Source organism: Halichoeres trimaculatus, unplaced genomic scaffold (genome assembly GCF_033239565.1).
Source record: "Halichoeres trimaculatus isolate MK-OKI-2021-1 unplaced genomic scaffold, fHalTri1.1 fHalTri1_scaffold_2, whole genome shotgun sequence".
NCBI lineage: Eukaryota > Metazoa > Chordata > Actinopteri > Labriformes > Labridae > Halichoeres > Halichoeres trimaculatus.
Window position 1 is genome coordinate 6,316,011 of NW_027437180.1, and position 15,642 is coordinate 6,331,652.

The window sequence follows — 15,642 nt, forward strand, 5'->3', positions numbered from 1 at the left end:
CCATGCCTTGAAAGTTGAAGTTGAAATGCAGAAAACGATGCACTCTATTTGCCTTCTGTTTTTTATTTTTACAAAGCATGATCATCGGATTTGTTGTTTATCCTTTGTTAAAGCTGTGAATCATTTTTCCCAACTGACATATTTGCTCCTCTTATCTTTCCAGGCTTATGAACGTCGCTTCCCCACTTGTCACCTCATTCCCATGTTCGTGGCGAGTGACGTGATGAGCGAAGACACCAGTGACGACGGTTCCACTGTAAAAGTTGAGCGCCGCTGTGCACTGGACGTCGATGCCCCACGCCTGCTCAAAAGGGTATTCTGCCTTTGACTCATTTTAACCTGAGCGCCAGTTACTGTGTCCCTTTGGTGGCTTGTAACACGAGACGTTCTGTATGTGTGGTTTGCAGATTGCTGGTGTGGACTATGTCTACTTCATCCAGAAGAACACGCTCAACAGGAAGGAGAGGACACTCCACATTGAGTCCCATAATGAGACCTTCTCCAACAGGGTCATCATCCATGAGACCTGCTGCTACTCGGTTGGTAACACACAGCTCTGTGTTAACTACATTCTGTTGTCCTGAAGCAGCTTTTAACCCCTCACATACACTGAAAGGTGTCCTGAAACCAATTCAAGTGACTGCAGTGAATAGTAGTACTCCACTGAGCAAACAGACAAATGAGTAAACACTGTCACGTTCTGTTAAGCTGCTGTTCAAACGTAAAGGGTGAGCTGCCACCAGCACACCCATGTCAGTGTTTTTCCTCCTCTAATCTCCCGCCTGCTTCCCTGCAGAGACGGTCATGTTTAAACTAGTGCAACGCATGTAGCTTTCTATCCCAGCTCATCGCTCTCTGTGAATAATTGAGCACCATCACATGCTGCCTAGCTGCTCTCGAAGACCGTCTTCTCTTTCCTTCTTGTCCCACTTATGCACGCTTCATGCTTGACCCTAGCTTCAGATCTGCGTAGACATGAATGGATGTGCTCTGAGTTAATGAGGTCAACCTCACTGTGTTCGCCTCCAACCAGCCAGAGCCCTAATTTTAGGTCGTAGGCTGCATCCAGGCTCTTACCGCATAGTTTAGCATACTGCGCCAACAGTGACCAGGATGGACAGCTCAATTAGACGGGGCTAATGGACTGCAGAGGCTGAAATATTTTGGTAGTCAAGGGTAATTGAGCTGTCAACACAGTGCTACTGGAAAGCTTTAAACTCTTTAAGATGCTTTTGAGTCAAACACGAGTTTATATAATCACTGAGGTTGTTAAAGGAAGGGGATTTTTGCTGATAAAGTAATTTATTACTCATGAACACGTTATCTTTTTTTTATCATTAACACCATTCAAGTTGCATCTTGCATTCAGGTTTTTCAATTTCATGTCAGATTTTAGGTTGATAGAAACGTTTTTATAAAAACAATGGGCCATGCTTGTTGCCACGTGAGCTGCCTGCTGAAAAGAGTGCCAACAACGTTTTAAGTGTTTAACAAGTGCTTCAAGAGGAAGATATGAGTATGGACACATTTTGCTTGGGGTGACCAGCACAGAAAGTCTCCCTCTCCTTACACTCTGTCAAAGAAATGCTCCTGCAACCCAAAGTTTATCAAATCAAGATTTCAGTCAAATAAAAGTGAGACAATTTTTCATTTAGTGGACAGTGCTTCCTGAGTGTGTCGCTGAAATTTATCACACTCAAGCAAAAAACAATTTGCTTTCTTGTGAGAGCACAAAATAGAGCCAGTAATTCCAGTCATGTCAAAAAATGCTTCTATCTGCGGCTTATAGCATCAGAACTTCTTTATGGATATGTTATTAAAGGCACTGTGAGGATTTGATAAGTGATCTTGAAATAGTCTCACATTTAGATATTTCTCCCCTCATAACCCATTATTTAAAATGTAGATATCGGCAATAAAATAGTTATTTCTAAATACATCTTAGTTTCCATCGACCAATCTATTTACAGCGAAGTCCTGATGACACTACATTCGCCTGCAAGGTTTAGCAGTGAGAAGCAGGATCTGTCCTTTTTTTAAAGAAAAGGATTTCTTGGACTTAACTTGTGGTGATGGTTGACACTGGAGCTGGGCTGTCAAAAAGAACTTGTTATTATTCCACGTTACAAACATGTCTCAGATCACCGGGGCTGTTAGGAACAGTGAATGGTCTTCTCACCTTCTGGACAAAAAACTGAGTTTACAAAGTTTTAAAGAATAGTGCCACGTAACCACTAATAAGTACACTACCTTGTCACAAAGTTGTCTTGAAGAAATATTATTTGTTAAAAATATCTGCTTCAAAACAAATGCTTTTCTTGGTAAAATTCCCATCTTTCATCAGATGGTGATAGTGCTCATGGGAATTTTAGTTTATCCTGGAAAAACACTAGCTTAGTCCTCATGGCGCCTTTAAGATATTAAACATGATTTGAACTGGTGTTATTTGCACATTTAAAGTGGTAGGAGATTCCTTTCAGATCAAACCATAGTATTTATGGATGCATAGTTGTATATGTGTGTTTGTGTGTGCTGTGCTGAGGCTATTATTCATTCCAACAGATGGAAGTATCAGTCAGTTCAGGCTGTTTTATAAGAAGCTGCTGCTTTAATGTTTCTGAGATGCTTTTTGCTTGTGGAAGAGAAGAGATAACAGAACCTCTTGAATTCAGAAAGTCTGTGTATTTCGCCAAATTTTGAGTCTGAACAGTGTGATAACATCCAGATTCACACACTTTAGTTATCAACAACATATGGAGGAAAATGCTGTGCAGAGCCTGGTTTTCATGAAGACAGCAGGAACATGAAGTTGCTGAGACAGACAAAAGAAATGAGTTTAGAAAAGAATGAGAGCTTTTTGTTTCAGCTCTTACTGATCCATAACAATAAAACCAGATGCTTATTCTACAGTTTCCCCTGCACATTTGTTGAAAGTGTAAAGTATTTAAAATAAAACAGATATATTTAGATTTGTATTTCTGTGAAGTCCCCTGTTGTTTTCAGCAGTGAACAGTTTGTATTTAAATACCTGGCTACTGTTGTACAGACAGACTGGAGCAGGTACTCCCACTCACAGCGCACAGTGTGAAAACTGCTCTCTGTGCGTCACCACAGAGTCAAGCAAGGTGTGTAGTAACCATGGCAGCTTGGCCACCCTGATTTGTGTGTGTATACTGTTTCATACTCAGTGCATGTGTGTGTGTGTGCTGTTACAGGTTCACCCAGAGAACGAGGACTGGACCTGCTTTGAGCAGACCGCCAGTCTGGACATCAAGTCTTTCTTTGGCTTTGAGAGCACGGTGGAGAAGATCGCAATGAAGCAATATGCAAGCAGTATCAAAAAGGTGTGTGTGTTTGCACTAAATCATAATACACATCACCTGTGTATTTTGTTTCTGAGACAAACATGAATCCTTTAAAGTGTGCACATTTGCCAGAGGCCTCCCCTGTGGTGTAAGTGTTACTTAGGACTGACAGAAATCTGTCCAACAGGTCCACGAAGCAGGATTTAGTCACTCTGCATTTACATAAATTAGCTTATGTAATCCCTTTTGAGTGGACAGGGGTCTTCTGCTGTGAACTCACTGAGTCAGGCTTCATTTCTGATGAATGTGAGAAATGCTTGATGCATTCCTTGAATTTTTCGCTTCGCTTCCACAACCACATACCTCCATATTTAAATAGACAGACCAGTTACATTTTAGAGGTATAACTAAAATAAAGACAGTTTAGTTAATCTTTTCTTGAATTTATTGTCTTTTCTTCTATTTTTTTTATAATCCTGACACCTCTTTGCTCTTCTCCTGTTCTTCACAGGGAAAAGAAATCATCGAGTTTTACCTGAAAGAGCTGGAAGACGAGGGGATTACTCATGTGCCACGCTGGACTCCCTCCTCCCTTCCCCTGCCTCTCCCCAGGCCATCCAGCCTCTCCACCAGCCCACCCACCCTCCCCAAACTTGCCATCACACCCTGTGTTTCTATCCCTCTGCCGGCTGATGCTCGGGACGGCTCCTCCGCAGACACCAAGCAGGACAGCAGTGCCCCGCAAACAGACGGGCAAACGGAGAACCTGGCTGGTACTCCAGAAGGTCTGTCCCTACATGTAATTAAAATAATGAGTTAAAAAAAACCCTGGTGGCTCTAAAACCACAGGACATATTTGTTTCTTAAACAATGTTTAACCATCCTATCATGTGCTCTGCTTTTAGATAAGCTGGATGCAGACTATATCAAACGTTACCTTGGGGACCTGACCCCTCTGCAGGAGAGCTGTCTGATCAGACTTCGCAAATGGCTGCAGGAAACACACAAGGGAAAGGTGGGATTTGTTCATACAAAAAAAAAAAAAAAAAGTTTTTTTGTCTGAAAGAACCAAGAAATATTGTATTTTTTTGGAATCTAAATAAAAGTTTTACCTTTAGTTGTATTAACTAGTTAAAAGATTCTGCTGGTAAAACTCAACATTGTCCCCTTACGATCCAGATCCCAAAGGACGAGCACATCTTGCGTTTCTTGCGAGCCAGAGACTTTAACATGGACAGAGCGAGAGAGATCCTTTGCCAGTCACTAACCTGGAGGAAGCAGCACCAGGTGGACTACCTGCTGGAGACCTGGAGCTCACCGCAGGTCCTTCAGGACTACTACACCGGAGGCTGGCACCACCATGACAGAGGTATGACTACACTGGAGCTGCTAGTCCACTGCTGCAAGTGACCTTTGAGAGTTTTTATTGAAAATTTAAAAAGGAAAGCCAAAACAAATGGCTTTTCCTAGAGCAGCAGAACAAAGTACGTCATTCATTCATGTAAACCCATGTCCGCAGTTCTGATCTATATTTGCAGTGTTGGGAAGGCTAAAGTCACTACCAGCAACAGATCTCAGCTCTCCAGTTTCTTAAACACTGAAACTACACACCCCACGTACACACACACACACACACACACACACACAGACGCCACGTGCAATTCCTTGCGAGCCAGTCTTCAGCTGTGCCATGAATTAAATATGAGCCCAGTTTGTCAGCATTGCTCTGATACCAAAATAGATTACACATGTGCACACAGTCACATTCTTCATTGTAGGGCAAGCTGTTGATTGCTTGTTCAGCACACAATTGCTGTCAATTATGCAACCAAATTTAAAGGATTTGAAATTCCCTTATCAGTGTAAAGTTTGCCCATTTAAATTGATCTTTAAGAAGTATTTGTGTGGAAACAGCAGTGACGAAACAAGCTACCTCCAAGAGCAGAACTTAAGACAGGCTGCCTGTAACATGAAGCCTTGTGGAATAGAAATCAGAATAATGGTTGATGTAAGTGTTTGTTTTCCTCCTCAGATGGCCGTCCTCTCTACATCCTGAGGCTGGGTCAGATGGACACCAAAGGCCTGGTCCGCGCCCTGGGAGAAGAGTCCCTGCTCCGACATGTACGTAACACGAGTAGTAAGAAGCACACTTGGAGTTTGCGTGTATGCGTGTAGGTTGATACCTTTTGCAGGTCAAGAAGTAGGGTGGATTACAGAATGAATTTACTCTGGCATGTCCTGACAAGTGCATTAACACCAGGATGTATAGAGGACAGAACATTTATAAATAGCCAACTCGTTTATAATGTAGCCCTGAATGTAAGCCCTTCTTGTGCCGGAGCCAAACACTTGAACTGAAGGATCACTCCAGACCCATGAATCCATGCTGTGTCATTTCAGGTGCTGTCAATTAATGAGGAGGGTCTGAGGCGCTGTGAGGAGAACACCAAGGTGTTTGGTCGACCCATCAGGTAAACCTTCAGTACAGGTCAGCGTAGAGCTGGAACAGAAATCCATCCATCTGAAGGCAAACATGACTCAATGATTATTAGTTTCTGTTTTTAACATAAAAGCCAGCTAGTCAGTTGAGTTTGATTCCAGAAAGATGAATGCACCAGCCTTTTCCCCAAGTGCATTCATTCATTCATTCATTCACCCATTCATCCAGATGATGGAGAAAGTGAGAGGGAGGGAGTAGATCTGTCATCTGTCAGCTCTCAAACAGGAGGAGGTGGCTGGAATAAGATCCACGCAGGAAGGCATGTGAACTCTGAGAGGCTGTGACATCACGACTCTCAGCCAGAGCACTTAGAGGGAGGGGGGGGTGCTCAGAAGGAGGCTCCAGAATTAGCAAGCATTGCCTTCATCACTTAAGCCTCACTTCACGCTGACAGGTGCTAAGTGGCTGGAAAGAGGCCGCCGCACAGTTGTGTATGAGCGCGTCTTTGTGGCATGCATTTATCAGCACTAATCCTATCTCTGTCTCTCTTCTGTAGTTGTTGGACGTGCCTGGTGGATCTGGAGGGGCTGAACATGCGTCACCTGTGGCGTCCTGGTGTCAAAGCACTTCTTAGGATCATTGAAGTTGTAGAAGCAAACTACCCAGAGACTCTGGGACGGCTTCTCATCCTGAGAGCTCCACGAGTGTTCCCCGTCCTATGGACACTGGTGAGAGCTCACAGCTTGGGCACTCTGTGTGTTGGTGTCCTCACAGCACCAGGGTGTTGGGTTTGAAAGTTGTGTATGTGTCTGGTCTGTCTCCCTCTCATAGTTTTGTCATTGTAAGTTTCAACTTAAAGCCAGGGCTGCCACTGGCTAAAGATTTTCTTTTTTTACTTGCTTTTGTATTTATAATTCTCTAAATGTACATTTTAGCATCAGATTAGAGGGAGGGAATTTCAGTTCTAATATAGAAAAACACTTTGCAAAATTACCAAGAAATCTTAAAAGTTAATGGCAGGCTTTATCGATCCTATTCACTGCAAGAAGAATCCCCATCAATGTTTGTATTCATCATCTGTATTCGTTTTTTTGATCATTGGAGATTCCTTGTTTATGTTGGTTGATACACATTGCTCTTTGGCATTTATTTCGTCGAAAATGTCTAAAACAGAAAGAAAATGTAATGAGAGTTTAAATGAAAGTAAAAGTGACAGTGCAGGTCCTGGATTAATTTTTGAGCTTTGTTTTTAAAAATTAATAACACAAAGGTGATTTTAACAGCCTCCTCACCAAAGATAGTTGGAAACGGTCTTGTTTCATGAAAGAAGTACTTTCTCCCTCAGAGAGAGAGAGAGAATGTAATACATGGTCTGTATCTCAAACCTCTTTACTTGAACCCGGGATGATTTTGACACACTTTCTGCTGAACACTGTCTAAAAATAATCCGTGAGCAAGTCAAAACTCTTTGAACTAATTACTCAGTGTTAAACCACAACTAATGCCTGCATCCTGCTGATTGTGTTAAGTATGTGTGTACTTCTGCAGTAGTGTAGTGACGCTTTCTGACCCTATTCATGTCTGCCTTTCCTCCAAGGTGAGTCCATTCATTGATGAAAACACCCGCAAGAAGTTCCTCATCTATGCAGGCAATGACTACCAGGGCCCTGGAGGGCTGGTGGACTACATAGACAAGGAGATCATCCCTGACTTCCTTGGAGGAGAGTGTATGGTGGGTGTCTCTAGCTTGCAGTATCACTTATGGATATCATTCATGTGTGTGTGTGTTTTTCCCTGTGCTTACATGTCCATTTCTTCTTGTGTGTTTGCAGTGTGAGGTACCAGAAGGCGGCCTGGTTCCCAAGTCCATGTATCGTACAGCTGAGGAGCTTGAGAATGAAGATGTTCGCCTGTGGACTGAGACCATCTATCAAAGTGCCAGTGTGTTCAAAGGAGCTCCCCATGAGGTGAGACAGTGAGCCCCTGAGTGACAAGAAAAGCTGGAACACCCGTGGTGATGCTTGAACTGAATAACTAGGGCACTACAGAGCTTCATCTTACCTGTGATAACATTTTTCTGAAAGCGCTGCCATCTACTGGTTGAATGTGGTAGACCACCACTGGATTTACATGTCAAACAAATGTGGCATGGTTTAGAAACATTATCCATCTGCTGTGGCTTTAATTGTGTCAGATGATTGATATCAGAGGCAGCTGCATCATCGGGCATAATCACCACCATGGAAATGGTTCAGATTTCATTTTAATGAGCTCATAAGCTCTCAAGCAGATGTTCGTATTTGTCCCTGCTGCAGTCTTTATTTGACAGACGGAGTTGTTGCTTATGGAATCATTTGAAAAAGGATCAAGGTTGTTACGGTATAATGACAACATTTGAAAATGATTGTTTCGTCCCTCCCCTGAAACACTTTGCTCATGTGTTCCCTCTTCTCCTCTCCTCTCCTCCTCAGCTCCTCATCGAGATCATTGATGCTTCCTCAGTCATCACCTGGGACTTTGACATATGTAAAGGAGACGTGGTTTTCAACATCTACCACTCAAAGCGGGCCCCTCAGCTTCCACGTAAAGACCCCCTGGGAGCCCATGGTATCACCTCCCCAGGAGGCAACAACGTGCAGCTCATTGACAAGTCTTGGACACTGGGGCAGGATTACAGCATGGTGGAGTCACCGCTCACTTGCAAGGAGGGTGAAAGTGTTCAGGTCAGAAAGAATCTGTGCTTCTTACTCCCTTCTTTGATAGCAGTCTAGGGCAGTGGTTCTCAAATGGGGGTACGTGTACCCCTGGGAATACGCAAGGGCACTCCAGGGGGTACGCAAGATTTAAAGATGTATATTCAAAAAATAGCAACCAAGCAAAATTCCTTTATCACCATTTATTTAATCAATGTTTGAATCCATTTTAAGTTTTAAGTTAAAAAATTTAATATCATATCCAATAGACACTAATAGTACAGTGCTATGTTCTACTTTTTCCCATTCAAAACTGCTTTCATGTTTGTTAGGGGGTACTTGAAAAAAATCATAGGGGGTACATGACTGAAAAAAGTTCAAGAACCACTGGTCTAGAGCAAGGGTCTTCAACCTGTGGCTCTGGAGCCTCATGCAGCTCTTTGAATCCTTTGAAGTGGCTCCTTGTTGCTTTTAAAAAATATATTATTGAAATTAAGAACTTTTGTTTTTCTTACAGAGGGTATTGATGATTATGATGATATATGTGTCACCTCTTGCAAAAAAGCTTTGGGATTTATTTTGAGATTTTTGTACACTTTTTCTTTTGAAAATTTTGCAAATTTTTGAACTCTAATTTTTTTATACTTTTTCAAATTAAGGAAAAAAAACAATTTTTTTTTTAAACAATTTAAACATTTGCAAATTTCATAATTTTATGGATATTCGCAAATATTTTGTGAATTATATACATTTAATTTTTTGAAAGAAATCAGCAATTTTATTTGTTTTTCAGAACTTTTTGAAAATTTACCAATTTTGGATATTTATGCAAAACTTTGCACATTTCTCACTTTTTAAAAAAAAATTTAGCAAATTTTTGAAATTTTATCATTTTTACAAATATTTTGCAACTTATTGAAATTCATGATATTACAGTTTTTTAAAATGCAAATTTATCAAAATCCCCAAAAGACTAAGAAATTACATGTACAGTTTTAAAAGCACAAATACTTCTTGTTTTAATAATTTATCACCAGATTTTTTACTATGTTTAGAACTTTATACACTTTTATGGCTCCAGAATGACTTTAGTCCAGATGAGCTGAGGCAAAATGGCTCTTATGAAAGTAAAGGTTGCAGACCCCTGGTCTAGAGTATTTCTGTCGCTGAATACCAGACATTCTTTGACCTATTCTTTGACTGGTTTTATCTAGGGTTTTTGTTGCTGATTTAAGTTTAATTGCTATAGTCCTATTAAAGCAAGTATTCCACAAATAAATTGACTGAATCAACCTGTTTTCATACTTTTAAGGACATTTGGTTTATGTTTGCTGTGCTATGAACTCTTCTCTCCTCAGGGCTCACACATCACCAGGTGGCCAGGTTTCTACATCCTTCAGTGGAAGTTCCACAACATGCCAGCCTGCTCTGCCACCAACCTGCCCCGAGTGGACGACGTGCTGGCCACCCTGCAGGTGTCCTCCCACAAATGTAAAGTCATGTACTACACTGAGGTGTTGGGCTCCGAGGACTTCAGGTCAGTAACTCTAAGTGTGTGTGTCTGTTTGTCTGTGTGTGTGTGAAGTGTGATACCATACAGTGTAGAAATTCATACATGTGTAAAGCGTGTACATGTGCGTCCATATTTCAGTGTTTTGAGAATGTTTACCATGATGTTGGATAGTTTTGATTTGGAACATTTCTCGTACATGTCTGCTCATTTTTCACTCCTGCTTTCTCTCAGTTTCCCCCCCTCTACAGCCTCCTCCATAGCACCACGTATGACAGGAAATATTTGGATGATTTACGTTGTAAAGTTGTTAAAGTGATAGATTTAATAGGTGCATCATGAGGCTCAGTTAATGTTACGGCGATGCCTTCATCTTTTAGAGACTTAAGCTTTTTCTGTCCAATCAGCTCCTGTTCTATTGCTCACAATCCCCTCTACTTCCTCCCCCTGCTCTGTCTTCCTGTGAAGAACGGCTTGCTATGATGTGCAGAGTTTGTAAGTGGCTCAGATTTGCCCCCTTTTCTTTAGCTCTAGCTCATCGCCATTTCTGCTTTTTGTAAACAGCCCCGTCATGGCAGCCACGCTTCTAACGCAGTGAAGAGATGCTTGTTTGCATCTGTTCTTGCTTCTGGCTTTTGTTAGAGCTGGCTAACAGGAAGCTAACGCTTTACTTGCTTTGAAGAAAGAGTCCTCGCACCGAGCCGGCAGCTTAACCGTCCCCTTGCTGGCTTCAGACACTCTGCTTGCATGATTAACAACATAATGAACCCTGAAACGGGTTAACCAGGTCTGCTCTTACATCCACCACCAGGAGCATTTGTATCATTACCTGAGCTGCTACATAACATTGTAGTGTTTTTCTTGTGTCTGAATCTCATATTGCTTTCGATGCACACGCCGTTTCATTTCAGCAAATCTAAAATCACCACACACAAGTCATTCTCGTGTTTACAGTCATGTTTGTGAGTGAGGACACCTTTTCTTTTGTCTGATGGTTGTAGATTAAGCTGTTAGCTTCAGTTCTAGATAAAGATTTACAAATCCAGATATGAAAACTTGGTCATTCATTTTTTTAAAGGCACTGTTAGGACTTTGTAAAAGATCTTTAAGTATTTTTACTTTTATGTATTTGCCCATTCATAGCCCATCATTTAAATTCAGATTATCATCACTAAAACTGGTCATTTCTAAAGGTTGTTTCTCAGTTTCCATATTCGGGTCAGATTATCCCAGAAGAACACAAATCCATTTACTGAGGCTTCACCACCCAGCAAAAGTTTAGCAGTGAGAAATAAGATATCATCTCCCTTTTCTGAAACTAAACCATCAGCTCACCTTCTGCACACTAAACTGAAATCATGCAGTAACATTTTGTTTAACTAAATATGTGTCACCTCTTGCAATAAAGCTTTGGGATTTTTTTTTTGATAATTTTTTTTTTTATTTTTGCAAATTTCTGAACTTTAAATTTACAACACTTTTCCAAATTTAGAAAAAAATCAAAATATTTTTTGACAGTTTTTATGTTTTGAAATTTCAGAATTTTATGGATATTTGGCAAATTATATAATTCAATTTTTTTGGAAAACAAAAAAAATTAACAACTTTTTGTAAATTAATCATATTTTGAGAATTTTTGCAAATCTTTGCACATTTTTTTAGATTTAATTTTTTTTTAAATGTGAATTTTTGAAATTGTAATAGTTTTACAAATTTTGCAGATTTTTGAAATTTAATTACAATTTTTTAATGCATATTTATCAAAATCCAAAAAACACAACTATGAAATCACGTTTACAGTTTTATAAACACAAAAACTTCTTGTTTTATTTTAATTAATCACTATATTTTTACTATACTTGTAAATTTATACCTTTTTGGGACTCCAGAATGATAAACTGAGTTCCTCAAGTTTGATTGTTGCTATCATCCATAACTATAAATGGATACATTACTTTGTCGCTTTGCATCCTGGGAGAAGTTCTTTGGAACTAAGAAAAGTAGTGTTGGTTAGGATGTTAATAGGTTCCTCATTCATTTGAACTAATGCACTCCTTATGACAGTGGGCTGATGGGAAATGGAGTCTTTACCCTGGAAAAAACATGACAGATTACGATGGTCCTTACAGTGCCTTTAAACTTCTATAAATAAATAAATTGTGTAAGGTTTATGCAAAGAAACTCAGATCTGGATCAGTAGTCATTAAAATAAAGAAAAGATTCAACTGACTCCTTTTTGGTTGCACAATTAATTATTTTGATGCCAGGTCTCACTGCTGAGTTACACCTCTATGGACTCTTGTATCAACAGGAAGATGCCATTGTTTCATCATTTAACAGCTATAACAAGCTTTTTTGCCAAATTGTCTGATTTAAGTCAGAACAGATGTGTTTTCAGCTTTTAAGTTTACTATTCAATTTTAGGTTCTAGGAAACAAAACAGAAGACAGAAAGACTGAAATCCTTGTATGAACACTGTGTGCCTCAGATGATAGCTCTCATAAAAATCTCTAAATGTGGTATTAAATTTTGAAAGTATCTGAATGATTGATCAAAAACATCCTAACCCATTCTCTCACCACGCAGCCATAAAACATTGATCAAACACAGCAAGACTGATGTTACCCATCATGTAAAATAAATGAAAAGATTACAAACAAGAAAATGCTTCCCGCTTTGCCACAGGCAGCCTTTAAACACGCTCTACGGCTTACAAAAGAAGGTGTCACACCAGAGGCAGCTCTTTTTTGTTTGTTTTTTCTTTCACGCGAGGTCGTGAATTTGTTTGTTTCCTGAGCAAACAGCCTCAGCTAAAGCAATGACTCTGGACTTCAGTGGTTCTCTCAAGCCCTGACCTAAAGAAACACAGAAAGGCTTCATGTTGAAGTGTTCTGCCTGACGCGTTGTTGGTTGTTGCAGCCTGTGGCAGAGCCGGAGTGTTGTGTGCCACACAGAGTGACCTAACCCCTCCATGCTGTAGGCGTGATCTGGCTGCATGGTTCTGCATCGTGAGCACGAGTTGTGCACGCAGAATGCATTCAGTTAGTCACTGGCAGATTGTGGTTGCTCTGGTGTGAGATGCTGCACACATTTGAACTTGACTGCTGAGAGGGAAACTTGAATCATCTGACTTCTCTTGTGCATCTCTTTCTCTCCCTTCAGGGGCTCCATGACCAGCCTGGAGTCGAGCCACAGCGGCTTCTCTCAGCTCAGCGCTGCCACCACCTCCTCCAGCCAATCCCAGTCCAGCTCCATGATCTCTAGGTAGAAGATGGAGGCTAAGACTTGAGTACCCCACCCCTACCCTACCCCGTCCCTGACAGCCCTGACCATCAACACTGAAGTCAACACTCCTCCTCCCCTTCTTCATCATAATCATCTTTGGACTCTGTTCCTTTTGCACAGTCAGTCTAACTGAAGCATGCTTGCACAAACAGGAGACAAAGATTAAATCTGAGGCAAAAAACAAAACACTGAGACTGTGTGTACAGATCAAAGGGCTGATTTTTGCACAAAGGTCATATATTTTTTGTGCCTGGCAGCGGTTTCTGCTGGGCAGCGGTTTGAAACAGAACATTAGCAGAATGTTTTCTTGCTTTGTGTCTTGAACAGGGTGGAAAGGTCAAAGGTCAGTAGATGAATAGTGTTGCTTCAGTGGCACTTCAGAAAAAGAAAGAAGCAATATTCTCACCCTGGGAGCCACATGACTGGACAAAGACACTGGAGGCGCTGTTACATATATGCATTAACAAATATCCATATTTACATGACGGAAACGATGCATACCTCAGTCATGTGCGTTCAATGGAAAAACTGGATGTGCTGTTCTGTACGGACACTGATGACATGCAAAAAATTACAATGTTTGCCATAATGTTACAGAGGTTGGATGAGTTATATGAATTGTTTATAGGTCATGTATGTGGGCGAGTGACATCCATAACTGGACCTGGGTTGAATTTGATCTGAATGAGTTTTTTACGCAGCATGGAGTCATGGAGCAGGTGGGGCTTACTGAGTACAACAACACGGATCATGTCGAGGAAATGTCCAGTTTTCAGATATTCATCCACAGCAGGGTGAATACTCTGCTCACTTTGTCGATCCAGTAAACCCTACCTGCCCGTCTCACGAGGGCTTTATCCTACTATGAAAACACTCAACCTGGGTCTAACTCTTAGCGAAGTAATCCGCTAGAAGCAATAACATGAGTTTGACTTTTTACTGTGTGAAATATTTCTATTTATCATGAAGATATTTGCAGAGGATCATGGGTGCTGTTTGCAGATACATTTTTACTCGTATGTTGTGTACAGAGGGACAGACAGGCGAACTGAGCCAGTAAACCGCGAAATCCTGTGGCACCAACTTCTTGTCTCAGTTTCCACTCTGTCAGAAGAGGAACAAAAACAGCTCTCCACATCTTCTCGAGGACATGTTAGGTGTCTTGGAACGATCACCGCTAGTTAGCTTTCTGTCCGCTGTGTGCACAGGTGAAAAGGAACTCGTCGTAACAGACATGCCTTGTGATTTGTGAATGTGCTACTGATTGGCTCGTGCTCCCGACCAATGAAACGTCTGAGATTTGGAGGGTTGGGATGTACTTGAGCAGGACTGCCATCACTCTCTACTTTTTTTTCATTGTGATATAGATTTGTGTGCATTAGGAGTGAATGTTACTTTGTGGTCATCATTTGTTGGTGCACCGGTCGTCAGCATATTGATACTGTACATGTAGTAGTGTCGATTGGAGTTTGTTACTGTTTTCTGATGGAGACGAGTACTTGACGAGGTGAAGCCGTGTGGTGTGTTACTGCATGCTCACGTGGTGATAGGATTTACAGGTCTATAATTTAAAGAGAAAGAAATAGCCATTTAAGAGTCATGTGTCAATAAATACCATTTTAGCCTTTATAACTATCACCTAGATAAGTACCTGCTTTTGTAAGGTCATCACTGTAACAGATGAGAAATTGAGTCAGCGTTTCTAAATGCAACACACACATGCAACAGTTTTCTAACAGTTTGATCTTTCTCCCTGTGAGGAGCAGATGTGTGGTTACAGATTTAAGTCGTTCAGGAGTGCAGCTGACAGAAAAAGATTGAATAATAAATAATAATAAAAAAAACAAAAACAGAGGACCATCCTGTATCCTGTTCCACCCAGCAGCTTGTTTTTATACAGAAACCTGCTTCATTTTAAATATTGATAAATGGTTATGGGTTCACTTGTGGTAACAAATGTCATTAAACTGCAATAAAATGAAATGCTTTATACTGAGATAAAGGACCTACAGGTGTGGGAATTCAAGTGAGTGTGGTGGTGTAACAGAATGAATGTCTGAAACAGCGGGATCAAATAAAATGTGTAAAATGTGTGGACACACTCCCCTGTGCTTCTCTACTCTCCGTTTCTCTCTCGAGACTGCACGGCTTCGAGTCCTTCACCTGTGAGAGAGACTTTTCCCACGTCTCCAGTGATAAAAACACCTACAGCTCCACACTGAGCTCCTCTTGAACTTCCTTTTGTCTCTTTGTCCTTCACACACTTGTGGATCAGCTGTTTTGCTTTCGAGCACTTCTCATTGTTTATATCATAGGAAGCAGAGCGGGCGTTGATTAAAGCCGGAGGACAAAAGAAGAGTGCTCAGATCATTACTCATGATGTTTTATAGGCTTACATTAAGTGTTAGA

General features: G+C 40.9%; 1 protein-coding gene across 2 annotated transcripts in view; it reads left to right on the forward strand.

The window, feature by feature from the left end:
* The window catches only part of LOC141805182 (SEC14-like protein 1), a 47,050-nt gene extending 31,967 nt beyond the window's left edge, over positions 1–15,083 (forward strand). The window contains exons 3-17 of one of the 2 annotated variants that reach the window (XM_074690006.1): positions 164–313; positions 408–539; positions 3,216–3,344; positions 3,817–4,090; positions 4,211–4,320; positions 4,485–4,674; positions 5,338–5,426; positions 5,706–5,776; positions 6,302–6,473; positions 7,343–7,477; positions 7,578–7,712; positions 8,217–8,468; positions 9,797–9,975; positions 10,417–10,443; positions 13,111–15,083. In XM_074690006.1, the coding sequence (XP_074546107.1) occupies positions 164–313; positions 408–539; positions 3,216–3,344; positions 3,817–4,090; positions 4,211–4,320; positions 4,485–4,674; positions 5,338–5,426; positions 5,706–5,776; positions 6,302–6,473; positions 7,343–7,477; positions 7,578–7,712; positions 8,217–8,468; positions 9,797–9,975; positions 10,417–10,443; positions 13,111–13,216 (2,151 nt within the window). In that variant the 3' untranslated portion in view covers positions 13,217–15,083. The remainder of the gene's footprint in view (positions 1–163; positions 314–407; positions 540–3,215; positions 3,345–3,816; positions 4,091–4,210; positions 4,321–4,484; positions 4,675–5,337; positions 5,427–5,705; positions 5,777–6,301; positions 6,474–7,342; positions 7,478–7,577; positions 7,713–8,216; positions 8,469–9,796; positions 9,976–10,416; positions 10,444–13,110) is intronic. The other variant, XM_074690015.1, reaches the window with a different exon arrangement.
* The last annotated feature ends 559 nt before the right edge of the window (positions 15,084–15,642 follow it).